Genomic DNA, 27169 nt, shown 5'->3' with positions numbered 1-27169 from the left:
ATGACAATGGGTCACAATGCATTTTTCCTGAATGTGAATTTTTCTTTTTTTTTTTCTGAGACGGAGTCTAGCTCTGTCTCCCAGGCTGGAGTGCAGTGGTGTGATCTCGGCTCACTGCAACCTCCACCTCCCAGGTTCACGTGATTCTCCTGCCTCAGCCTCCCAAGTAGCTGGGATTACAGGTGCCTGCCATCACGCCCAGCTAATTTTTGTATTTTTAGTAGAGATAGGGTTTCACTGTGTTGGCCAGGCAGGTCTCGAACTCCTGACCTTGTGATCCGCCCACCTCAGCCTCCCAAAGTGCTGGGATTACAAGCATGAGCCACCATGCCTGGCCCTGAATGTGAATTTTTAAGACATTTATTATGTTGAATAAAATTAAACAAAGGCTTACATAATTCTTTGATTTATTATTAATCATTTTGCCTTTGAACTTGATTTTATTTTAGAATTTACTTTAGGAATTGTACATCAAGTTCTAAAGACACATTTAACAATAATAACTCATATTTTTAATAGTATTTTAAAGTTTACAAAGTGGTCCCATTTACTTTGGTTCACATGGGCTGAGCTCCAAAATCTCTCTCTCTCTCTCTCTCTCTGTGTGCGTGTGTGTGTATTTGTGTATTCCCTAGGTGTATATAATCCTCAGTTAAGTTTGGGGATCACTGGAATAGATGATTTCCAAGAGTAAGCCAACAGCCTGCTAAATTACAGTGGTGTTTTTGAGCCTGTTTCAAATAATTGAGTATTTTCAAGGAGAAGGCATTTCCTTCTCTATTCGAGGTTCCCTATCCATATCAGTTTCTACAGAGGTGACGCTCAGGCTGAGGGTGATTCTGAAACTCCTTTTAGAAGCTGTTGGAGAACATAAATGGTAGAGGAAAGAGGTCCTTAGAGGCTGGGTGCTCACATTAACAGCTGCGGGAATGCTACAGACTGAAACTTGCTAAGGTCACAAGAGCCTTTGCTCTTAGTTCTAGATGCTTTGGCTCGGCTCCTTGTAAAATCTGAGCAGAACTGCCTTGGTTTCAATGGGGAGTAATAACATCCGTGAATCACCATGTGCTTTCTAGGCACACACTTGTTCTTCAGTTGTGACTGAAAAGAGCACAGGGCCAGACATGACCCTCAGGCAGGCATTGATATTTTGCGAGATCAGATCCTGGGATGCAACAAAGCCAGTAATGAAGTGGATATGATATGAATTTGTTACTGACCTCACCCAACCAAAAGGCAGCTACCATCCAGGAAATCCTGTTTATATTTATGGGAGGATAGTAGACTGGCATGGCAAAGAGGATCCTGGAGGTAGTGAACCCTCTGGAGGATATAAACATTGCTGCATTACTTTTCAGGAAAAAGAATGTGCACTAAGGCAGAACTTGTAAATATTATGCAGCCTTTCTCCTCATAAATATTCCCAGTGGACAACATAATGTGTCCATAGTTAGAATCACATAAAATGAGATTAATCATTCTTCCAGGAAGCTTGTTTTCATCACAGAACCGTTTGAGAATCAGAAAGTCAACAGGAAATTTTAGGCAATGCCATACTATCATCACAGGCTGAGTTTCTGCATTCTTATAAAAGTCACTTTATTCTATTTGTCAAGTACGTTTTTATAAAGAAGAAGTATATGTTAATATTCATTCTTAATTTTAGGAAAATCTGCGACAGAACTTTTTTGTAGACTGAGCTAATTGCAGAAGCTGAATGATACCAGGATGAAATAATTCTCAACAAGTTTCATGGGTAAATCCAAAGACCTAAGACAAACAGTTTTCCAAGCTAAATGAACAAATGTTACAGCTTTCTGAAATAAACATTCAACAATTAGAGTTTCCCAGGATAAACTTACTCTATTTTAGTATTTCACACCAAGAACCCTTGGAATATTTAAATCTTGGAATATTATGGGAAAATTTTCGCCCTTTTAACATAGAATTTTAACTTTATGGTATAATAAACTTCATCTTTTCAGATAGAATGTAAATTTTAAAGTAATCATTTTATAAGTATTCACTAATTTTTTCCTTATTTTTTTCTTTCTTTTTTTTTTTTTTTTGAGACAGAGTCTCACTCTGTCACCCAGGCTAGAGTGCAGTGGCGCGATATTAGCTCACTGCAACCTCCGCCTCCTGGGTTCAAGCGATTCTTCCGCCTCAGCCTCCTGAGTAGCTGGGATTACAGGCACATGCCACCATGCCCGGCTAATTTTTGTACTTTTAGTAGAGACAGGGTTTCGCCAAGTTGGTGAGGCTGGTCTTGAACTCCTGACCTCAGGTGATCCACCAGCCTCGGCCTACCAAAGTGCTGGGATTACAGGCATGAGCCACGGCGCCCGCCCTACTTTTTTCTTTATTTAACTGACAAGATAAAATATTTTCAATGACTGGGCACAGCAGCTCATGACTATAATCTCAGCACTTTGGGAGGCCGAGGCAGGCAGATAGCTTGAGCCCAAGAGTTCAAAACAAGCCTGGGAAACATGGCGAAACCCCATCTGTACAAAAAGTACAGAAATTAGCTGGGCGTGATGGCATGAGCTTGTAGTCCCAGCTACTCGGGAGGCTGAAGCCAGAGGATCACTTGGGCCCAGGAGGTGGAGGTCACAGTGAGCCAAGATCGTGCCACTACACTCCAGCCTGGGCGACAGAGAGAGGCCCTATCCCCAAAAAAGAAAAATATTCTCAATCTATCTGTGTAAAACGTTCTTATTCCTTGAAGGTTCTTCATTAAGTATTAACTGTGCCCATGGCTTCTGTTATATATTCTAGCCAAGATTAGGTCAAAGATCCGGTCAGTGACAGAGAGGTGAATTTGTGACTTGACTCAGAGAGTTTCAGGTTTAACAAGAATTGATTGGTCGCATATTTATAATGTGGTGAGCTCTTTGCCAGATGGAGTAAGTAAGGCTAAGAGAAGTGAAAGAAACAGTTCCTGCTCTTGGGAAGCTTAAAACTAGTGGCCCAGACATGATGTGCTATAGAAAACTATATATATATATATACACACACATACATACATACACACATATGGTGTGTATGCATATGTATGTGTGTCACATGCATATATATTATATATAGTGTTTATATATAATATATAATGTTTGTATAGACTATATATAGACTATATATATATAGTCTATATATAGACTATACAGACTATACAGTCTATATATAGTCTACATATGTATATATAGTAGTCAATATAGACCACTATAGTCAAGGTGGATCTGTTCCTCAACACATACCTACATCAGGCAGGCTAGACTGTATATATATATATATATACACACACACACACACATATATAGTCTCTATATACACATAGAGTAGACTATATATAGTCTCTCTATATATAAACATAGACTATATATAGCATACTATATATAGCATGCTATATAGAGATTTTATATAGTATATATACTATATAAAGACTATAGTCTTTATACTTTATGTAGTATATATACTATATAAAGACTATATAGTCTCTATACATAGACTGTATATAGACTACTCTATATAGACTACTGTATATAGACTATATATACTATATTACTATACTATATATATGCTGTACTATATATACTATATAGTATATATAGTAGTCTATATATATAATTGTATATATAGACTGCATATACTATATTTACTCTCTCTCTATATTATATATATATATGTATACACATACACACACATATACATATATATTAGCCTGCCTGTTGTAGCTCTGTGTTGGGGAAGAGATCCATCTTGAATGCCAGCCAGTTAACCACCTGGAGACAATTTGGAAAAACAATGAAGAGCTGAAAATCTTTTATTTTACTTTCCAATTTGCCAAACTTTTGTTGAGCACCTATCATGTTCTGAACACTGGAGATGCAGAGGAAGAGCAAAGAATATATGCTCTTTCCATAGGCTAAGGGCAAAGAGAATTAACTGGGTGACTTTTCCCAGATGCCTTCAAGCCATGCATGGTTCAGCCCTTAGAGTATGCATCTATCGACTGATGCATACTGCAGATGAAACACTGACTCACTCCTTTGGGTCCTGACCATGACATATTTTGCCCAAACGGTTCCCAGACCCTCCCTGCTATTCTCTCTGCTTCCGCTCTTGCCTATTACAGTCCATACTTCACACAGCAGTGCTTAGCCTTGGACACCAAGGTGGTGAGTAAATAAACCTTCTTTTTCTCTGAAAGATTTCATTAGAAATTCCTAAGGGTTGATAGACCAACCATTCACATGTACCTGTCATTACCTTTAACTGCTGAAATAGCCATCATGATCTTGCTCCATCTGACCATGGTAAGTTCTCTCAGCCTCCATGTGCTTTCATTGCAGTTGCCACAAAAAGTCCTACAGCTGAAGAATACACTGTTAATATTGAGATCAGTTTTGAAAATGCATCTTTCCTGGATCCTATCAAAGCCTACTTGAACAGCCTCAGTTTTCCAATTCATGGGAATAACACTGACCAAATTACCGACATTTTGAGCATAAATGTGACAACAGGTGAGTAAGAGACCCATTGCTTCAGGATAAATGATTGGATGTCTTGAGAAAGACTGTCTGAGCTCCTGACTATCAGAGCAATCTTTTACTTAGTAGGCAAGTGAAATGACTCACCGAGACTGATGTGTGATTCGGTGACTTCACAGCCTTCCTGAATGAAGTCTCTATCAGTAAACTCTGCAGCCAGAGGTTTCTTATTTTAAATGGTGACCAAAGGTTTGCTTGGTGGTTTGTATGATGCTTGTCATAAAGTGGTCCCAAGATATGGCCAGGTCCTTCATGATAAACTATTGGGTCCTCTTCCCTTGGGCAGATAAACTACTGGGTCCTCTTCCCTGTGTCCTCCTCCCTTGGTATATCAATGGACATAGCAAGGACTGGTTCAAGATATTAGTAAGTACCAGATACCCTTCTCTTTGGCATTATAGGTCAGGAAATAGGAAACAGGTACATGCCTGCATCAGAAGCAAGGCATTAAGTAGAACCTCTTAGGCCATAGATTGGACTTTCTGGTTGCAAACTCTTTTCCGAGGTCATGCTAGCTTCCCTGTGTCTCCAGAGACCATCACCCAAGACTTGGTATACAGTAGAAGTTGTGAGATAAGGCTTCCAGTTATCTGATAAAAGGGAATCGCTTTTTAAACTGGAAAGCACTAATAGGTGTTGGGTTTTATTATTCTAAGATGAGGGCAAGAAAAATATTCTTGTTTTTGAAATTCTTCTTGAATTCACATATTTCAAATAGTCCATCCCGATGTTGGTACATGCATTTTAATTTTTGATTCTTAATATATGCTACTCGAAGTCATAGCTCCCTTATCACTCCTTTTGGATGCCATTTCCCACTGATTTCTACCATTAGCACTAATTTCCTTGAGTTAGTGGTTTTTCAGTTGGATGCCAATGTGCATTATGAGTCCTTCAGGAGCAGTGAACTTCTACTGTGTTTCACACTCTTTATCCATAGAACATCTCACCAAACTAGGGTACTTTGGAAAATACATAGGAAACACCCTTCTATGTTCCCACCCAGCACAGATCTTTTGCCTTTAGAATAAATTGTTGGATAGATTTTAGTCAATTTTCCTTCCCAAATTTTTTAACAGAAACCTTTTGGTGTCTCTGTAGGTGCTAGTAAGTGAATCCAGTAAACAAAACAGACCAAGTATCAAAAATTGTTTTTTGTTGAACAACTTGTGATTATAGACACTTGAGCTTTAGTTGTGAGTTTATCTTACATATATTCGATATAAACATACTAACAAACTCTCTCTGATTTTTTTCTACTAGAGATGGGATGACTTCAAGAGGCTTCACCATCTTAAAAACTTGGGTTAACAAGCTTCTCAATTAAATGCAATTGACCTGGGAAAGTTTAATTTATCCTTCCAGAAAGACTGGTCATTCACACATAGAGGGGCTGAATCTTTTCTGATAGTGAACTATGAAACAGGTTTGATGAAAGTGGATACTTCAATGTGGCAGAGAAAGCCTCAGGCTCATGGACCTCAGGACCAGCAGGGAACAGCTAAGAGCAGTTGGCCTAAAAGAGGAAGTGAATGGGATGGGTGGGCAATGAAGGTTAGGCCTACTGACCATGGCACTAATGTCTAAGCATCCAAACTTTCACCATCTTCCTTTTTCCATCCTTCCCTCGCCTCATTCTTCCAACAGCCTACCTTATGATCCTTTTTAAGTAATGGCAAATAAAACTGAGGATATTTAAAACCGGACAATGTGAATAAAGTACCAAACAATACCTGGGATATGTCAGGTGGTCTGGAGGTGGTAACTTTTTCCATTCTCCTAAGGCATGTTTGCGTTTTATGTGGGACTCAAAAGTTCTTCAACTACTCCTCCCATAATGCTCCCTTACAAAACAGAAGACAACAACAAAATTGCTTTAGCACTGGAATTTCATGTCAGTAAGAGAGATTTCAACAAGTGGGATCCTGTTGGCTATCCTCAAATTACCTCTAGCGGGTACTCAGCTTCTTTGTTAGTAGCTCCAGTTTCTTCTAATTCCCCTGCCCCACTGCCACCCACTGCTGGGACACGGGCTGCATCAGTGTCCAAGGAATTAACTCGAACATGTTGTCCCTCCTATTTCAGAACCAACTATTTGATAACTTCCCTTTGGACAGTCACTCTGTGGGACTTTGCCTGGGGACCCATCTGCAGAACAAACAGCTCCCAAAGATGTGACTTTGGTCCAGCTTTGGAAATTGATTCAAAGCACTCTGATTTCAGAACATTTCTTACTGTCTCCAATGAGAGCAGAGTTCATGTAGGCTGTTCACACCTGACTTGATATGTAAAAGGCATAAATTTACTTGCACTCTACATTTGTTATCTGTTGGTGCACAACAGAGTCTAAAACCTAGCATCATAAAATAACAAACATTTATTATCTGAGAGTTTTTTAAATCATTGTATTTATATTTGCTAAGAATTAAGATGTAGCAGGTGGAAGTATTGATGAGTGTTGGTACTAACAGTAATATAAACATAAACTTCCATACACGTATAAACTTATTTGCCTTATAAACTATATCTACAATAGTCTACAAATAGGGGTATGCTCTAAGATACATCCTGCAGCATTTAACATGTAGAAAGGAAGCACTGGTCCTTTTTGCTCACTCTGGGAGATGAAAATGCACTAAAGCCATGAAAGTCACTCATTGCCATGCCAAGGTTGACCCTTCTTTTTATGTGGTACATAGGCCCAGAGATGAACCAGCCCCAGGCCAGAGGGTCTCACTTAAATTTGAGAATGCTTATTCTTTCTCACTGGGGCTTCCATCAAGACAAGACCTCTTGTTTTTCTCTGCAAGTGCGTGATGTAAAAGGACACTTTTTTCTTTTTGTCTTTGTGTCCTAAGTAGGGTTTTTATGGTAATGGAAAAAAAGTTTAGTTCTCTTATTAGAAGTTAGACTCAGTTTTTGAGGGTCAGAAATCTTAGAGCAGCTTAGCTGGGTGGTTCTGGCTCAGGGTCTCTCGTAAGTTTGTAAATAATCTATCAACCAGTGCCGTCATCATGTGAAAGCACAACTGGCATATGAAAAAAAAAATCTGTTTTTTCTTTCTTCCTTTCTTTCTTTTCTTTCTTTCTTCCTTTCTTTCTTTTCTCTTTCTTTCTTTCTTTTTCTTTTCTTTTCTTTTTTTTTTTTTTTTGAGACAGGGTCTCTCTTTGTTGCCCAGGTTGGAGTGCAGTGGTTGCAATCTCAACTCACTGCAACCTCTTCCTCCCAGGCTCAAGCAATCCTCCCACCTCAGCCTCCTGAGTAGCTGGGACACACCACCATGCCCAGCTAATGTTTTTGTATTGTTTGTAGGATAGGGTTTTGCTATGTTGCCCAGCCTGGTCTCAAACTCCTGGGCTCAAGTGATCCAACTGCCTTGGCCTCCCAAGTGCTGGGATTATAAGAGTGAGCCACTGTGCCTGGCCTGGAAAATCTATTTCTAAGCTCACTCATGTGGTTGTTGGCAGGCTACAGTTCCTCACTAGCTATTGGCTGCAGACCTCAGTTCCTTGCTGTGTGGACCTCTCCATGATGTGTCTTCATGCCATGGCAGTCAACTTCCCCCAGAGTGAGGGGAGAGAGAGAAAGAGAGAGAGCAACCAAGAGGAAAACTATAGTGTTTTTAATAACCTAATCTCAGAAGTGCCATACCATCACCTCTGCCATATTCTATTGATTACATAGACCAATCCTAGTACAATATAAGAAGGTAGTATAAAAGGGTTTGAATACCTAGTGGTAGGGATGGGCAAAGGCCATCTTGGAGGCTAGCTACCTCATACTTATCATCATAGACATCTGGTGGCTATTAGCTATTAGGCATGACTATCTAAAAGATGACTTAGCCATTCATCACTCAACTGTCACAGCAGTCATCTTTCAGATTGTCATGGCTAATAGCATGGTGATGCATACATGCAAACATCAATTTTATGCAGTGCTATTGAACTTCTCAGAAAGGTAATATAAAGTCAGATTAGGATTTTCTTCAAGAATGAATACCTGTAGGCTATAAATACAAATATGGTGACCACCTTCTCCACCTTCTCTCTCCTTGCTGTTCTGGTTAATGATAGTCTGCAGACGTGCTGGAAATGAAATCTGGTGCTCCTGTGAGACAGGCTATGGGTGGCCTCGGGAAAGGTGTCTTCACAATCTCATTTGTCAAGAGCATGACGTCTTCCTCCCAGGGCACCATTGCAGTTGCCTTAAAGAACTGCCTCCCAAGGGACCTTTTTGCCTGCTTCAGGAAGGTAAGTAACTGCTCAGTAAATGAGTGGCTATTCAACATCAGTTTACGGCTGGGCATGGTGGCTCATGCCTGTAATCCCAGCACTTTGATAGTCTGATGTGGATGGATCACCAGAGGTCAGGAGTTTGACAGCAGCCTGGCCAACATGGTGAAACCCTGCCTCTACTAAAAATGCAAAAATTAGCTGGATGTGGTGGCGCATGCCTGTAGTCCCAGCTACTCGGGAGGCTGAGGCAGGAGCATCACTTGAACCTGGGAAGCAGAGGATGCAGTGAGCTGAGATCACGCCATTGCACTCCAGCCTGGGAGACAGAGGGAGACTCCATCTCAAACAAACAAACAAAAACAGCTTACAAATGTTTCTGGTTTGTATATACTCAGACACTAACATATTTTTAAATATTGCCCTGTGTTTCTCAACAGATGTTACCCTGAACATGAGAGTCAGACTAAATGTAGGCTTTCAAGAAGACCTCATGAACACTTCCTCTGCCCTCTATAGGTCCTACAAGACTGACTTGGAAACAGCGGTAGGTTTTGGCCCCAAGAACCTCTTAACTAACAAACTGTTTGGACTGAACTGAGTCTATTGCATTCACAATGAACAGTGGCTTGGATCTGTCAGAATTTACGGATGTGGATTTATTATTCTTTTACATCTGAGATGGTGAATTAACACATGCTCAAATCAAATCATGTTTAGGGGACAGTGTGACTCACCTTGACCTATAAGTATAAATTTTTCTCAGGGTGGAACTGGTTCAGATAAGATTTGGTGGCATCAGTTCACTAAAACTTATTCAAAGCCCCAAGAACCTATAGCCTACAAGCATGAGTTGGTGCATTTCTATTCTTCACATACCACATGAATGAAACCCCTAACAACTTTTGGGCAGACCAACCCTTGGCTGAGCACAGAGGGTTTCAAACCACTCTATACCAGAGGTTGCTAGGCATTCATACCTAAGACAGATATAAATTGATTCACATAAAAATAGAGACTATTCCACCAGCATTAATTTGTCAGCCACTGTCTTAAGTGCTTCACATTGAATTGATTCATCTAAACCTAAACACTTTGCTGCAGTTAACATATTTGCAACAGAGCTTCCCAATGGATATGGCACAGATTATTACAGGTGGGCTGAGATAATGACTTCCCTTCTCCTGGCAGCCGAGCCCTGCCTTAGGCTGTCACCTGAGCCCTGCCTTAGGCTGTCAGCACCCTCCTGCTCATCCCAGCATGTAACCCAAATATTGTCATCTCCCATGAGTGCCTTGATGAAGTGCCGCTTCAGAAGAGCTCTTGGATGTTTGATTTACATTTCTGGCATGTAATATGTCTATACAGCAGGAGAACCCTCCTCACACACACACTACACTAAATTATATGCTTTGAAAGAGAGAGTTATATAGCAACCACCTAGGTACCTGGCACACCAACCAATCCTGCAGTATGGCAGCCATGAGGGTGCCCCTCACAAACCTCCAACTACAGGTCATGTAATGGAGCAAGGGCTGCAGCTGCTGCTTCTGAAATCCATGACCACCACCGCTGCTCCCTACCAATGAAGGGGCACAACACATCTGTGTCTGGCAGACACTGGGACTCCTTGGAAGCCTTTATTGAACCTTTCCAGGCTCGGGCTAGGATGCTTTTATCCAGCCTTCCTTCCCTCTCTTTCATTTGGGAGTCTGATGGCTCTCTCTGTCTTCCCTGCTCCCCCCATGTTTTCCTTCCTAGGCATTTCCCTGAGTAAATTTTTTGCACATTTCATCTAGTGTCTACTTCTCGGAGGACCCAGGCTGACAGATAGGAATTACTTCTTCAGAAATCTAATGCCCACAGTTAAAAAAATGGACAAAAGATAATTTTACCTAGTGTGATTAGGAATATGTGGTTTTTACTCTGCTTCAGATCTTTTGATATACCTATTTCTCAACTTTGATATATGACATTCATCTTGCTTTATTTTTCAGTTCCGGAAGGGTTACGGAATTTTACCAGGCTTCAAGGGCGTGACTGTGACAGGGTTCAAGTAAGAACACTTTAATTTGGTCATTTCTACTTTATGGCTGGGATCCATATGGTAGTGAAGGAGGTAAACCCCCTAGAGAGGCATTATTCATGTGGAATCCTCAGCAGGAGCAGTTTGGTAGAGGTGAAAAAAGTGTCTCACCCCTTACAGATGTACCTGTTTAAAAGAAAGAGAGAAAAAGACTTGTGTTCATTCTATATATGTGCAAAAAAATTTTGTAAGCCAAGATAAGGGATAAGTTTGTAGTCCAAATAGTTCAGAAACATAAAAATGAAATAATGCCACGCAATGATGTCTTTCTACCGGAAGATCCTGCTGGCCAGTCAGATCCATAGATTTGCCTGCTGCATCAGGCAGTTTGTGCTATTTTGTTTCCTAAGCAAATAAGCCATAAATATCTAGACTCTTCCAGGTCAGTTATTGTTTTACTGAACTAAGTGGTCTCTGTCCAGGTCTGGAAGTGTGGTTGTGACATATGAAGTCAAGACTACACCACCATCACTTGAGTTAATACATAAAGCCAATGAACAAGTTGTACAGAGCCTCAATCAGACCTACAAAATGGACTACAACTCCTTTCAAGCGGTTACTGTCAGTAAGTGAAATTGTTTAGATATGGTCATGTTTTTTATGATTATGCGTAAACCTAGGAAATTAGCTTATGCTACAATGTCCTCTGGGAAGCTAGACACTCCAGTTCCTGGCGCAGGGGGTTCTGTACCACCTCCTCCTCTTATGCCAGTGCCTCCCAATCTGACCAATGCCACTGTACCTGGGGTGTGTGGAAAAGGGGCACAGGGATTTACAAGGGGGTCACAGAGCCATCTGGGTTTGTGTATTTTCTAAATTAACAGATCCAAAACTAAGTAAAAAAGTAAAACTAATATCGCAGTGGAAGTTTAAATATTCACAAAATGCACCAATAAGAAATAGAGGGCCATTGTTTTAGAGCAGTAGGCCTCAGAGTGTAGCCCTCTGTCATCCTGGCTGGAGTGCAATAGTATAATCATGGCTCTCTACAGCCTCTACTTTCTTTGCTCAAGCAATCCTCCTGCTTCAGCCTGTAGGGTAGCTGGGGCCACAGGTGCACACCTCCATACTCGGCTAACATTTTTTTTTTATTATTTTTTGTAAAGATGGGACCTCACTATGTTGCCCAGGCTGGTCTCATATTCCTGGCCCCAAGCAATCCTCCCACCTTAGCCTCCCAAAGTGTTGGGATTACAGGCATGAGCCACCATGCCTGGCTGTGTTTTTATTTTTATTTGTGAAATGATAAGGCAGTGATCCCATGGATTTTTACTGCCAAAACGATAAGAAGAGCTACAGTTTCTCCAAGTCACCTCCCAATGTAACTCTCTCTCACTGCTTCTATTTTCCAGACAGTGGAACTAAGTCTCAGCCAGGCTAAGCAAGTTCCTCAGGGCCACACAGTTACGGATGGGACAGAACCAGGATTCAAATCCAAACTTACTGTCTATAAAGCTCCCACTCTTAAAGAGGTCCATGAGTATTAGGAAATGCTTATTTCTCAAGCAGACTTAGGTCAGAGCTTTCAATAAGCATGAGATATCGGTTACTGATAAGAAGCAGTTGATATTATTCCAGTCTGTAGCACAGAAACTTGGTATTTAAGTAAGTTTGGTTTTTTTCATAAGAAAATGTGCAATTTTCTACCACACTTTTTGAAATATTGAAAATAGCTTTAAAATCTCCATTACTGCCATTAAGGAGCCATAGGGCAAAGACCAGTCGGGAAACCCTGTCCCTGGCATGTGGCAGGACACACCTCCTCAGGGCTCAGGCACCAGCTGCATGGGGATGGAGTGAGGAGACACGTTGCCTCAGCCAGTTCAGCACCACAGATGCTGTCAAGACCTCCAAGAGCCTTGTGGTGGTTGTGTCTGGTGAGTAGCATCAATGACATTTATTTGCTTTGGGATCTTATTACCTTTTCTTTGGGTTTCCAGATGAAAGCAATTTATCTGTCACACCAGAAATCATCTTTGAAGGGGACACAGTCAGTCTGGTGTGTGAAAAGGAAGTTTTGTCCTCCAACGTGTCTTGGCGCTATGAAGAACAGCAGTTGGAAATCCAGAACAGCAGCAGATTCTCAATTTACACTGCCGTGTTCAACAACATGACTTCGGTGTCCAAGCTCACCATCCACAACATCACTCCGGGTGATGCAGGTAGGTCTCCATTCAATAACTTGTGTGAGGAATGGAATGAAGAGCTTGTAAAGAAGCAAATATGTAATAGTGTTTTACGTAGATACGTAGACAGTGTTTTTCTCTTCCAAAATAAGTCTCCTGGTTCAACCTTTCAAAACCGAAAATTAATCTGATATGTATTAGTCCATTTTTACACTGCTTTAAAGAACTACCTGAGATTGGGTAATTTATGAAGAAAAAAGGTTTAATTGACTCACAATTCTGCATGGTTGGGGAGGCCTCAGGAAACTTACAATCATGGCAGAAGGCAAAGGGGAAGCAAGGCATGTCTTACATAGCAGCAGGAGAGGGAGAGAGGGTCTGGGGAATTGTCAAACATCTGATTTTAAACCATCAGATCTCATGAGAACTCACTCCCTATCATGAGAACAGCATGGGGGAAACTGCCCCCATGAGACAATCACCTACCACCAGGGCCCTGCCTGAACACGTGGGGATTACAATTCGACATGAGATTTGGGAGGGGACACGGAGCCAAATCATATCACCGTGGTATTAATTGTTAATTAATTTTAAAATTCATTATTTTCATTATTAGTTTTATTATAGTATATAATATAATTATTTTCATTATTTTGTTTTAGTATATAATATTACTTTATTATTAATTTAATTTTCAATTGATTTTTTAAAATATTTAAAATAGCTTTGTTGAGGAAGGAATTGATATATAATAAACTGTACATATTTAAAAAGTCTTGACACATGTGCACCTGTGAAATCATTACTACAATCAAGAGAGTGAACATATCCATCATTCTCCCTACCCTCACCAAATTTTCTGGTTCTCCACTATTATCCCTCCCTTCGGCTTTCTCCTGTCCTCTCGCCCTCTCCAAGCAACTACAGAAGCAAGCATAAGGCTTAATTCTTCCCTAAGACTAGTGGTGAACCTGACATATTCTGGAATGTAATAACCGCATTGTAACTCAGATGCCAATGGGGCCATCTTCTTTTCTCTGCATGATGAGGTGGGCTATAGACATATGGGTCCTATCACATAGTTGTTGATTTTGATTTATCACATGGTTAAATACTAAGGCAATATTATCCATCTTTTTCTAATTCTCCAAGGCTTTTCGATTTTTCTTTTCTACTTCTTCTATTGTTATACTTTTTTTCTTACTAGAAAAGTCACTAAAATTTCTACTATTTCCTTAGAACATCTCTGTCCTCCACTTTGTGGCATGAGAAATATCCACACTTCCTGAATTCCTGAATGGTTTTTCAGGTGTTTTTAGACCAAGTCTCAGATGCTTTTAAAAATGATACTTCATGAAGTCATGATCCATGAGCTGAGGGTACATTCCTCTAAGAAAATACATGTGTGTTATAATAATACATGATTTTGTGTATTTTATGCAGGTGAATATGTTTGCAAACTGATATTAGACATTTTTGAATATGAGTGCAAGAAGAAAATAGATGTTATGCCCATCCAAATTTTGGCAAATGAAGAAATGAAGGTGATGTGCGACAACAATCCTGTATCTTTGAACTGCTGCAGTCAGAGTAATGTTAATTGGAGCAAAGTAGAATGGAAGCAGGAAGGAAAAATAAGTATTCCAGGTGAGAACATTAGATAAGCCCTTTTGCAAATAGATTTTTGCCTCTTGGCCAAGTAGAAATGGGAGATGTGGTGTATGGAAGGGGAAATGTCAGATGGCTGTTATTTTCTGGATTTCAGACTGTAAAAAGGCATTAGGTTTGATGCCAGCTCCAGCTTAGCCACTCTAGAACAAGACCCCAAAAATATATGCACACAAGTGTCGTGCTTTGGTTGTAGATGAGATCCCAGCAGCAGAAGACCCAAGAGATAAGGATCCTGATGACTTAGGTCAATGGGATTTTGGATCTAAAAAAAGAGAAGAAAAGCTTGTGCTCATCTTCCTTTCATCTTCAGCAAAGAGCTGAGGATGAGGTCACTTATCATTGAGGTCTGACTTGGAGCTTCTCCTTTCTGTGTGTCTTCTCCTGGTGTCTGGTCCTTCTCACTTCTCTGCCTTTGTATCTACGCATACCTCAATATTTTCTGTCTCTGTGCCTCCAGTTTTATCCCTCTCTCTCTGCAGACCTGTTTATCTCTCAGTCATTTCATATGATTTCTGATCCTGTTAGCTTTTATTTTCAATCTGAAATCTTACCTAAAGTTCCCCACCCTCCAGTTTATATTGATGAATAATAATAATAGTAAGAAATTAAAACAGCAATACTGACTCTGTTTTATATAACAGTTTATGATTAACCCTTTAAAAATATGTTACTGCTTTTTAATTGCTTGACCACAAATTTGAAGCATTTTACTTCCAATTTGCAAATAAGGAAATTGAGGTTCAGATTATATGACTTATCCAAGGCTGTCAAAATATGAAAAAAAAGAAAGAAGAAAGAAAGAAAGAAAGAGAAAGAAAGAAAGATAGAAAGAAAGAAAGCAAGAGAAAAAGAAAGAAAGAAAAAAGAAAGAAAGAAAAAGAAAGAAAGAAAGAGAGAGAGAGAAAGAATTAGGACTCACCAAAGCTCTTGTTTCACAAAACCAGTGTCTGTCTTGGCCAAACTGTATTATGCATGCCTGGTGGGCCAGCACTGGAATGAGCTAGTCAGGCAGAGCTTGAACAGTGTTTTACCTAGAAACTGCATAGAGCAAGATCCAACTCTTCTCTTAAGAAACAACAGTATAATGTGCTTATCTGTAAAGAAAAAATCTTTAAAGTAAAATGTGGCTTTACCCATGAAATACATTAGTGTGGTGAACCTTCATTTTACAAAGCCTTAGCTATGGAAATAGATTAAATTATTTTTTAAAAAATTATCAGAACGGGGCGGTGGCTCATGCCTGTAATCCCAGCACTTTCAGAGGCCGAGGCAGGTGGATCATCTGAGGTTGAGCATTGGAGACGAGCCTGGCCAACATGGTGAAACCCCATCTCTACTAAAAATACAAAAAATTAGCTAGGTGTGGTGGTGTGCACCTGTAGTCCCAGCTACTCGGGAGGCTGAGGCAGGAGAATCACTTGAACCCAAGAGGCCGAGGTTGCAGTGAGCGGAGATCATGCCACTGCACTACAGCCTGGGTGACAGAGTGAGACTCTGTCTCAAACAACAACAACAAAAACAAAAACTATCAATTTACAGGCAAATTTTCCTAAGCACATGTAATTTCCAATGGACGGTTCACCTGCAAGCATTTGTATTAGACATTAAAGTACTCAGAAGAAAGGCATGTGGTAACAGTTGAAAATGTTGACACATGATACATGGAGTCACTTCCCTGATTTCTAAGGAAGAGGAGGTGTAGGTATCCTGAAGGAACTGCCAGATGGAAGAAAGACCTTGCACAATTCCTGTGGTACTGGCTTAGAAGCTTTCAACCCCGAAAGGTGAAAAACCTGGCCTTCTGGCAAAGGAATCAGGAAGTCTGTGGCGCAGATGCTTAGAGCAGGATGAATGACTGCAGAACAATGGATTTCCTGCCTCAGGGCTGGCAGCCTGGGGACCTGCACCTTGGCTTCTCTGATGGATTTAGCCTCTGCCTTGGCACCCTGCCCTTCTTTCTCCTGCCCTTGCGGCTTCCTCTCTGCAGCTCTCTTCTCCAAATTCTACAAGTTCTACTAACAACCATTTTTCCAAGTCTGTAGAACACAATCAAGCAAAAGAATTTACCCAAAGCATTTGGAACTGAATGAATGACCTCCTCTCAGAAACGGTTGCATATTCAAAGCACTCTGGAAAAGGATGAGACGGAAAGGAAATAATCAACAATGGCAGAATTTCTAACTTTAAGAAACTAAAATTCAATGAAGATTTCCTCCCACAAAAGTGAAGGAATATTCTTTAAGGGTATCACCATGATCACAAAATAGTTATTGTGGCAGATTCAATGTATTCAACTCTGGTTTTTTTGTTTTGTTTTGTTTTTTGTTTGTTTGTTTGTTTTTTGAGATAGAGTCTTGCTTTTGTCACCCAGGCTGGAGTGCAGTGGCGCAATCTCGACTCACTGCAACCTCCGCTCCCGGGGTTCAAGGGATTCTCCTGCCTCAGCCTCCCGAGTAGCTGGGATTATAGATGCCTGCCACCACACCCTGCTAATTTTTCTATTTTTAGTAGAAATGGGGTTTCACCATGTTGGTCAGGCTGATCTCGAACCCCTGACCTCCGCCCACCTTGGCCTCCCAAAGTGCTGGGATTACAGGCGTGAGCCACTACACCTGGCCTCAACTCTGTTTTCAATGTTTACATTTATCATCTTGGTTTTTCTCCACTCCCCACCCAAAGTCTTGCAAAGCAGGTACCATCACCACCATTTTATAGAGGAAGGTCTGGGATGTCATCTAACTTTGAGCAACAAAATTGTAATTGCATACCTTCTCTTCTCCAGAAAGCAAAGTACCAACTTATTAGCTGCATTCAGTACCTCCCATGCAGGGTTCCTGGTTGCACAGTCCCAGGGGTGTTGTAGGAAACGCGATGTGAATGATGCCAGTTTGGAAGTCCTACTTGTGTTTTCTGAGTTTACCACCTCTTTGGAGCCTTTTCTCCACTCTTTCTCTGAATCTCAGCCTAACAGAAGTAGTTATTGTTCTCTGAACAAGACCTGCATGCTGCTGCTTCTGTGTTTTTGCTTATAGCAGTGGTTTTCTGAGTTAACAATAGAATCCATTTTTCAAGCAGAATCTTGCATGGCTGTCTAATGCAAGTCTTCTTAACTCAGCATTATTGACATTTTGGGTCAGATAATTCTTTGCTGGGTGGAACTGTTCTGTGCGTTGTAGGATATTTAGCAGCATCCCGCCTGTACCTACAAGATGCCAGTAACATCTCCAGTTGCAACAACAAAAATGTCTCCAAACCTTGTGAATGTCCTCCAGGGAGGCAAAATTGCCTGTCGTTGAGAGCACATCTAATGTGTAAAGCAGACCAAAGTGGAGCTGCTCTGGTTAGAAGAAGGGTGAAGGGATTGGAGCCCACCCAGTTTACTATCCTTCCATCCCCCAACACAGCCCCAGCCCCTGAAGCAGATTGATGGAATGCCAGGTTTTCCAAGGAGTATGGATTTACTCACACACAACCCTGATACAACCACATACCAGAACTACAGCCCCCATTTCTATCTATTAAAATCCTAAATGTCTTGTAAGGCCTAGAGCAAATCTTCCCCTTCTCTGAAATCTCCCCTAATCTCTCAACTAAAACATCCCTTCTTTTATCTACATAATATATTGACTTCTCTCTTATGGAACCTATCCACTGCACACTATCGTTATTTCTGTACATCTCTTTATACACTCCTTCTTGCATAGATCATTGTCTTGTACATTAGTTTGGTGAGATAGATGGGTCTTTAAGGATCAGTAAGAGTCAGCAGGAGGAAGAGGGAAGGCGAATATTTCAGGTATGAACACAGGCATAGAGGTGCAAAGCTACAGGGCATGTTCAAGGCCCAGGAGATGATCTAATTTTTCAGAGAGAGCTATAGAAAGAGATAAAGAGAAGAGAAGCAAATTGGAATCACACTAGGAATAATTGGATATACCAGGCTAAGAGGGATTTTACTGTATTCTGTAGGCAATGGTAAGGTTTTAAAGGTAAAAAGAGGGACATTCAGATGGTAAGAGCTGAACTTAGGAAAAATAAGTTTTAAGGTCTTATAGCCAATAGATTGCAGGGGCAAATAACTGAAAATAGAGACTCAGCTATAATCATGTGTAATGGGCAGACAACAGATAATAGGCCCTGAGCAAGTTACCGTGGGTAGGAGTGGATAAGACAATAGTGAGATATTTCAGAAGAGTAATCTAAAAGTTTCTTACAACTGAGTAGGGGTAAAAGGTGAGTGCATGCAAGTAATTTAAGATTTTTTTATTTGGGGAAATGCCAAGTGCAAAGAAAGGACACATTGGAAGATGTACAGGTTTTATCTGGGGAGAAAAAAGATGAGTTCTTAAATGGACCAATTGAGTTGAAGGTACTCAAGATGTCAGAGCAACACTTGGGAATTTGCTTCTAAAGATTCCAACAGGAGTGTTGCTCTTAGAGATAGAGTAGGAGTCATCCAAATTTGGGCTATACTAGAAGCCATAAGTATAGATGAGATTGCCTGCAGAAAGAGTAGAGAAAAAGATGAGGAAAGTGGCAACCTTTGAGAAGGAGATGAAGGAAAAGAGCCTGAGAGGGAGACCCAGAAGGAGGGATGAGGAGAAAAGAGGGGCAGGAGACATCTAGGACTCAAGCATGCCAAATCAAAGAGAAGGTGGTCAGGAGAATGGGATGCTGCAGTCAAAGTAGCATGAGGGGAGGCCACTGGATATGGGAAAGGGGAGGTCACTGTTGGCCTTAAAGGAACACTTTTGGTAGAGGAGAGGGTGAAGAAGGCCAATTGCAAAGACTTGATGAGAAACGGGAGTGAAATATTGGAGGTGGCAAACACAGAAGTATGGTGGTATGAAGAGAGGAAGAAATGCAGTGGTGGCTAGGGAGCATTCAGACTGGGGAAAGACCATTTCAGGAAGGGAGACTTGAGGGTATCTGGGGGTTGAAGTGGAGGAAATCTGGGAGGAAAGATTAAAGACACAGGTTGAGGAAGGGCAAAGGATGAAGGGATGTCCTGGAAGAATTAGAAGAAGTGAATTTTCAAAAGATAAGTGGAGGGGTGAGCCTTAGAGATGGGCACAGACACTCGTGTCTGTGAGCTAGGAGGTAATTTAGTCAAGATAGATAAAGAGGGAAATCCATTTGGTGTTTCAGACAACCTCTCTGGGGTCTGGGGAGAAAAGCTAGTTACACGTTGATCGAAATATGTCAAATATCATTGATCAGCCATGGCTGAAAAAGACACATTTACATTGGAACTAATCAAAAGGCTTATTCTTTTTCCTTCGTTTTTGGAAGATTGATAGTGTTTGAAGATTGCCTTAGGAGTGCATGGCAGCAGGCAAGAGGGGAGGAGAGAGAGTAAAGGGACTAGAGTAGGAAAAATCAGCCACAGGCTGTTGTAGAACCCGAGGCAAGAGGAATGATGGCATGGAGGGCATGGTATTTCTGGGAAAGGAAAGAAAGGTATGGAAAGGGAGCTATTTTGAAGGGGAAACTGCTGGTAACTGAGAATGCATGAAGTTGAAGTTTTCACTAAAACATAGAGATTTAAACAGGGAACATGCTATGAAAAATGCTCAAATAAGATGAATATCAGATGCCCCAGTATTGCTTCTTCCTCTTTTTAATAATCATAATAATCTAAATAATCTGACATCTGTTCTTCCAGTTAAATCATACCCAAACAGCTTGCTTCTCTTTTTTTATTGTTCACATTCGAAAAACCATCGCTCATGGTCTTTGTTGGGGCAGGCCCCAGTCAGGTACTTTTCTAAGAGTTTATGTATATTATCTCATTTAACCTTACGGTGGTCCTGGGAAGTAACTGCAATTATTAATCCTCATTTTACATCTGGAGAACTGAAGCACAAAGTGATTAAGTGACTGTCTCAACAATATCTTGCTAGTAAGTGATGGAGTTTGGGATCTGAAGCCAGGCAACCTGGAAACAGACTCTGCAGACCTAATCACCATAAACCCCTCCTCTCCATTCAGAGAAGAAATCTATTTAAATAGTAAATCCTTTTATGAAAAAAAATGATTTGACCTCTTTGCTACTAAATAAAAGAGTTAGCCAGCTGGGATGGCAACAATTTGCTTCTCATTATAGGAACCCCTGAGACAGACATAGGTTCTAGCTGCAGCAGATACACCCTCAAGGCTGATGGAACCCAGTGCCCAAGCGGGTCGTCTGGAACAACAGTCGTCTACACTTGCGAGTTCATCAGTGCCTACGGAGCCAGAGGCAGTGCAAACATAAAAGTAACATTCATCTCTGTGGGTAAGGACTCTCCCTAGAATTTTTAGCCATAAATAGGTTCCACCTTAAATAAGTGCTGCCAATGAACTATGAGCTATGGAAATACCTATGAGCAAAATAATGGACAGAGAGGGAGTGTGGTTAGGGCAAATCACACAATGGGAGACAGAAAAGGATTTCCCTGTCTGCCATTTAAATTCAGAGGGAGTCTTTTAACAGTTGGGGATGGTTGTGGTAGGACACAGTGGTTCCCAGGAAGGAACCCCGGGGGATTCTCTGAGTAATGCCGGAGGTGGAGTGGGAAGTAGGGTTTCCCACTCAGGTTATCCCTATTATCATTGAATGTGTGATGAAGATAATGTCCCTAATTTTCCCCTTTTCCCTCATTACTTCATTCTCCCATTCTTGAATTCCAACAGCCTGGCTCACTCCCCCACTACCCCTCAACACCCTCCCTCATTCCTCCTCTCCCGTTTCACCTGTTCCAGAGACAATGCTGCAGAAATCCTTAATAATCTGATTCTTTCTGGTTATTTTATGGTTGGAACGAGTGATTTTTTAGTCTCTCAATTAATTGTTTAGTTAGGCTGCTTAAAATTGTCATTTCTCCTTATATCATAAAGCATTATATTTTCACCCCACGTGTAAAAAGAGGACATTCCAACTTGTTTTTCCACCTGTCTTACAAAAATGAACAATTTAGATTAATCATTAGGCCCTTTTTTGAACAAGTTTAGAGAAAGGACTGATATAAGCAACACTTGTTAACTGTTGTTCACGTTTTCTGCTATTGTGACTTAGCATTTTTACAAAGATCAAGATTATGTTTATGTATGCATAATCTATCTATATATCTAATATATCTATAATATATAATATATAGCTATATAATAATCATATATCTACAGGTAGAACAGTTTTGCATTCCTAGTTTTAACACAAAGAGTTGTGTTATGTTCAAATAATCAAAACTGTTCTCACTACAGAAAACTGCAAATTGCTCAAAATACTCATGAGCTCTTCTAGGGCAATAATGCTTTCAGGTAAAACTAATCTTTCTCCAAATTACTTAACATAACTTTACCTCTATCCACAAAACTGCGACCTGTCTTAGGGACATGTTAAACCTTTGCTGAAAATCACTAGTCTGGTAGTTTGGAATCTCATCAGACAATCAAGAAGACCAAATTCATGGTTCCATGAGCCTTTTTCTTTTTACTCACAGAAATAGCTAAGCCTTAGAGAGCCATCTCAAGATGACTGTGGATGGGGAGGGCAATGCAGGGACATATTACACCTTCTTTGAGTGGCTTTGGGTTGTCTGAACATTTGAATCCCAGCTTCTAAATGGTAACTGTAAAAAGCCCTGATGTCATTGGATTATGATTAAGAATACGATTTTTAGGCCAGGCATGGTGGCTTACACCTGTAATCCCAGCACTTTGGGAGGCCAAGGTGAGCAGATGACTTAAGCCTAGGAGTTTGAGACTAGCCCCAGCAACATGGCAAAGCCCTGTCTCTACCAATAAAAAATAAAAATAAAATTAGCCAGGCAAGGTGGTGTGTGCCTGTAGTCCCAGCTTCTTGGGAGGCTGAAGCAGGAGGATCAATTAAGCCCAGAAGGTTGAGGCTGCAGTGAGCCGTGATTGTGCCAGCCTGGGTGACAGAATGAAACTCTGTCTCTAAAAAGAAAATAATAATAATATTATTAATAATAAGATTTCATACTGACTGGGAAAGTAGGCCAGCATCAGTGGGCTCACAAAATGAAGCTGTTCACTTATAGAAGACTGAAGTGAATGGTGTTTTGAAATATCAACCATGTAAAGATATACTCAAACAGAAGTGCACAGTTAGACAAAAATAGTGGGAGGCTCATATAAGCTTTTATGTTTGTAATAGTCTTATTAATATTTTTGATTAGTAATTTTTCATGAACCTGTGAGAAGCTTCTTAGAGGAGTATATATATAGTGAAACTAATTACACATAAATACTTCTATTACTGTAGTTATATAGTTATAATTGAGGTACCCATACATCCCAGTTTACCTGACAGTGCAAGTGTAGTTATTAGGTTAGTGCAAAAGTAACTGTGCTTTTAGCCATTACTTTTAAACCAACTTATATTTGGGCAATACAGTCTATGATTCTTGTACTTAAAATGTGGTTCCAGAATTCACTCTTTCACTTATTAAGCATTGACTGTGTACTAGACCCAGTGCTGAGTACTGGGGATGCAAAGACACAGTGGCTGCAGGTCTGCCCTTGAGGGCTCACATTTTTATGGAGGGGAGATATTAAAAGAGAGAAAATAATACACAATGTGGTATTATTAAAAAGTATTTTAAAAGAGTAGAGATTGAGGTTGTTAGAGGAACCCGGCCATTTGTTCTCCCTTGAGGTGTTACAGAGGAGGTTGGAGGGGAGCTTGGGATAAGGCGACACCCTTAAGTTTGCAACCTTTTACCCTGCTGATCATCAGGAGATAATTCCAGCCACAAAAGTGAAGTGCACGAGGTCCTAAGGCATGTGATGGAAATGAGTACATTGCAGAGCACCACCAGGAACAGCCTAGAAACGAGTAAAGCCCGGGAGCAGCAAGGTACCAATTCTACCTTGACATGAGTAGAGTCAGGATGGTTCATTTTTTTTTTCTGTCCCTCTCTGAAGTTTCACTCATATGTTAATGTCCCCACAGATACTACACATTGAACTTGTTGTCAGTTTTCTTTTGTCTGTTTTGTTTGCCTTTTTTCAGCCAATCTAACAATAACCCCGGACCCAATTTCTGTTTCTGAGGGACAAAACTTTTCTATAAAATGCATCAGTGATGTGAGTAACTATGATGAGGTTTATTGGAACACTTCTGCTGGAATTAAAATATACCAAAGATTTTATACCACGAGGAGGTATCCTGATGGAGCAGAATCAGTACTGACAGTCAAGACCTCGACCAGGGAGTGGAACGGTGAGTGAAAGGCCGGACACCGTATTGTGCTGCCTGGGCCCTTGGAAACATGCAATAATAGTTACCATCTGTGTAGGGTCTTCTTTGAGACATGCCTATGCCAACCACTTTAAATTCAATATGTCTTCACACTTAACGCAACATTCCTTTGAGGGAAGATGCCATTACTTCCATATTTACAAATGAAGTAAATATGCTCAAACACCTTAAGTTGTGGAGCCAGGAATGGAACTAGTGTCTCTAATTCCAGACCCTGTGCTCTTGCCATTAAGTTAAGAGGATTGTTTTTAAAAGTACTTTCACTAGACATTTGGGAGTGTTTGACTCAACTGTGCTTTAGAACAGCTAGGTAAAGATTTTATAAGCCTGGTTCGAAAAAAAGGAACACATTTTAATTTCCTGTTTACCTCTATCCATTGTTTGTTTTGTGAGGAAATGCAAATCTTTGAAAGCAAAGAGAAATTGGTAGATAGAACTGCTACAATAATAGCTCATATTTATTGAGCCCTTAACTATGTGATAGGCACTATGCAAAGTATTTAAATGTATTAATTCATGTGAAACAATAAACCTAGAGGATACCGTTATTATTAGCCCCATTTTACAGATGAGGAAACTGAGACTCAGTAAAGTGAAGTAAATTACCCAAGGTTATACATCTGGCAAGTGGCAGAGCCAGGATGCAAACTCAGATTGACTGGCTCCAGCGGTCAACTCTTAGCCACTCCCCTCTGAAGCCTTTCATTAACTATGAGATTAGTCAGTCTAGATTCCGAGACTCCCATGCCTTCTTTATATTTTCATATAAGGCCTAGGCAACATTGTAGAAACAGCTAGTTATTGTTTGGGCTGGACTTGGTAGTATACAGTCAGGAAATAGAAGTATTTTTCTTCCAGACTGACCTCAATCCTGCTCTGTCCAATTACTCTTTCCTACTAAAAGCCAATAACCTAGGAAGAATTTTAGCTTTTCCAGTCACATTAATCTATTAAACAGTCCCATAATCAGTTATTGAAAAGTCATATTCTCATCTAAACCTACTACACTGTCATTTTATATTCAATTTAAATTCCCTCTTCCCCCCAGCAGGAATTAAAAGGAGTTTCCTTTCTTTCCTTGTTCGTCCTCTGGTTAGCTGCTGCTTCTGACTTTTCCAGAGCTGGGGCAAAGGGAAGCAATGTAAAGAAAATTGAAGGGTCTTACTTAACTGTAGGTGCTGTTGTAATCTTGCTGTATGTCTCCATGGCAGCTGCCCAAATGATGACTTGTCCTCCGGGGCCATGATGAGCAGGGGCCTGCTCACTTAGAGATGGGAGACGGGGGCGTCATAACACCACTGTGTTCCATCAGGTTAACAATTATTTTCAAAAAACTCCCCACTTCTGCGCACGCCAAAACTCGCATTTATTCCTTGGGTTGGTAGAAAAGCCTTAGAGTAGAAATTGAAAACCTGGTTTGAAATCCAATTTTGCCGCTAACAGGCTGCTTGGCCTTGAATAAGCCACTTAATTTTATTTGAAAGTAAGTGCATATTTATGTGGTCATTGGTTAGTCCTTCAAATGCATGGAGAACCCAGAAGAGGAATCAATCAAGCGTTTTTTCCTCCAGTGTCCAGGAAGTTGTGGTATTCCTTTACTAAAGCTTGAGAGGGAAAATTAAGCCTCTTCTTAACCTTTCCAGCAAATGCTTTTGAACGGCGATTATTTCATTCCATCTCATTTTTGCTGTCTTCTACTCAGGAACCTATCACTGCATATTTAGATATAAGAATTCATACAGTATTGCAACCAAAGATGTCATTGTTCACCAGCTGCCTCTAAAGCTGAACATCATGGTTGATCCTTTGGAAGCTACTGTTTCATGCAGTGGTTCCCATCACATCAAGTGCTGTATAGAGGAGGATGGAGACTACAAAGTTACTTTCCATGTGGGTTCCTTGTCCCTTCCTTCTGGTAAGATGCTGATTGCTGAATTGTTAGGGTATATTATTTCACATATGTGGAGTCTAAAAATTTAGTCTTAAAATAGAGATCAAGAAACATAGGACTGTATCAGAGATAGAATTAACAGAGTAGAATCCCATGAGTCTTTGTTACCTTCTATTTTGCTATGTGGCTAGTGGTTCATTGGTTTGTGGTACAATCTGGGGAGTTCGCAATGGTGGAGCCTTTTTTTTAATTGGGAGAAGTTGAAGAAAGTATTGAGATACCTTCTAAGGAATATGGCAGACTAGATATTCTGACAGTCTTTTCCTCAATGCTATAAAGTTGCATGCCACAAAACTGCCATGAAAATCTCTTTAAATGCATAATTGAGCATGTAAGAAAGTATGAGAAATAACCAAGTGCCAAAAAAGTAGAGGAAAATAAAATAGAAATGATGCTTTAACTAATGCTGGAGCTTTCCTATGGGCTTTTGCCAATATCAGAAACCCAGAACCTTGGGTTTTAAGGCTCCAGAGGGCAGAAAAGTAAAGACTGTGCTCCCTAAACACACAATGGGGCACTCACACCCCATTGACACAATGTCAAGACCTTCAAAAAGTGACACATTCAGTAAGAGACTAAGCTAGGAAAACAAAATTCATCTGCCAGAGTTGAGACCTTGGCCTCATCTCTGGGTGGACAAAAGGTTTCCCCCCAGAAATATAGTTGTCCTGTCATCACTCGGGTTTGAGCTTTGAATTTATATTTCCTTTGTGGTTCAGGAGTGCCAACCTAAGTTTAAAGTTGTCCATTGGTAGCACCCTATGTCAACCAGCAAAAAAAGAAAAAAAACAAAGTCTCTCTGGTAGATGGTGCCCTTAATACAGATCCCTAGGGATTCCCAGAGATTAAGGTCAACCAGCATGAGCTCACAACCCAAAATCTCAAAACACAGACAACTTCATGAGGGATTTACAAGCTCATTCATTCTTTCAAAAACTATTCTGTAGGACTCACTCAATGCAAGACACCATAGTAGGCAATGAAAGGGAGAAAAAAGAAGTGGGGCACATATTTTAATATCTAGAAGGGTCCATGCCATGAAAGGCAATGCATATAATATAAAATATCCAAATAGAATAATACAGACTGAAAAAACAGTGGAAGTTCAGAAAAGTGGGGACTCAATAAACACTGTAGTCGTTAAAGAAGGCTGCATGGTAGAGGGATATAATCAATCTGGATTTTGACATATGCAACATTTCAACATTCTGTGTTTAATATACATACATTCAGTGCTTTCTATGTGCCAGATAATGAGCTGAGCACCAGGAGGATGGAAAGATAA

General features: G+C 40.4%; 1 protein-coding gene across 5 annotated transcripts in view; it reads left to right on the top strand.

The window, feature by feature from the left end:
- ADGRF5 (adhesion G protein-coupled receptor F5) overlaps positions 1-27169 on the top strand; it is a 102396-nt gene that overhangs the window by 62185 nt on the left and 13042 nt on the right. For 3 of the 5 annotated variants that reach the window (XM_054557609.2, XM_009241937.4, XM_024248817.3), the window contains exons 4-14: positions 4353-4523; positions 8627-8803; positions 9226-9332; positions 10783-10841; positions 11294-11436; positions 12812-13033; positions 14441-14644; positions 20775-20945; positions 23409-23528; positions 23685-23894; positions 25636-25848. In XM_054557609.2, coding sequence (XP_054413584.2) covers positions 4353-4523; positions 8627-8803; positions 9226-9332; positions 10783-10841; positions 11294-11436; positions 12812-13033; positions 14441-14644; positions 20775-20945; positions 23409-23528; positions 23685-23894; positions 25636-25848 — 1797 coding nt within the window. The remainder of the gene's footprint in view (positions 1-4352; positions 4524-8626; positions 8804-9225; positions 9333-10782; positions 10842-11293; positions 11437-12811; positions 13034-14440; positions 14645-20774; positions 20946-23408; positions 23529-23684; positions 23895-25635; positions 25849-27169) is intronic. The other 2 variants (XM_054557610.2, XM_002816961.5) reach the window with 1 other exon arrangement.

Source organism: Pongo abelii, chromosome 5, assembly GCF_028885655.2.
Source record: "Pongo abelii isolate AG06213 chromosome 5, NHGRI_mPonAbe1-v2.0_pri, whole genome shotgun sequence".
Taxonomy (NCBI): domain Eukaryota; kingdom Metazoa; phylum Chordata; class Mammalia; order Primates; family Hominidae; genus Pongo; species Pongo abelii.
This window is presented reverse-complemented; position numbering and strand designations above follow the sequence as displayed.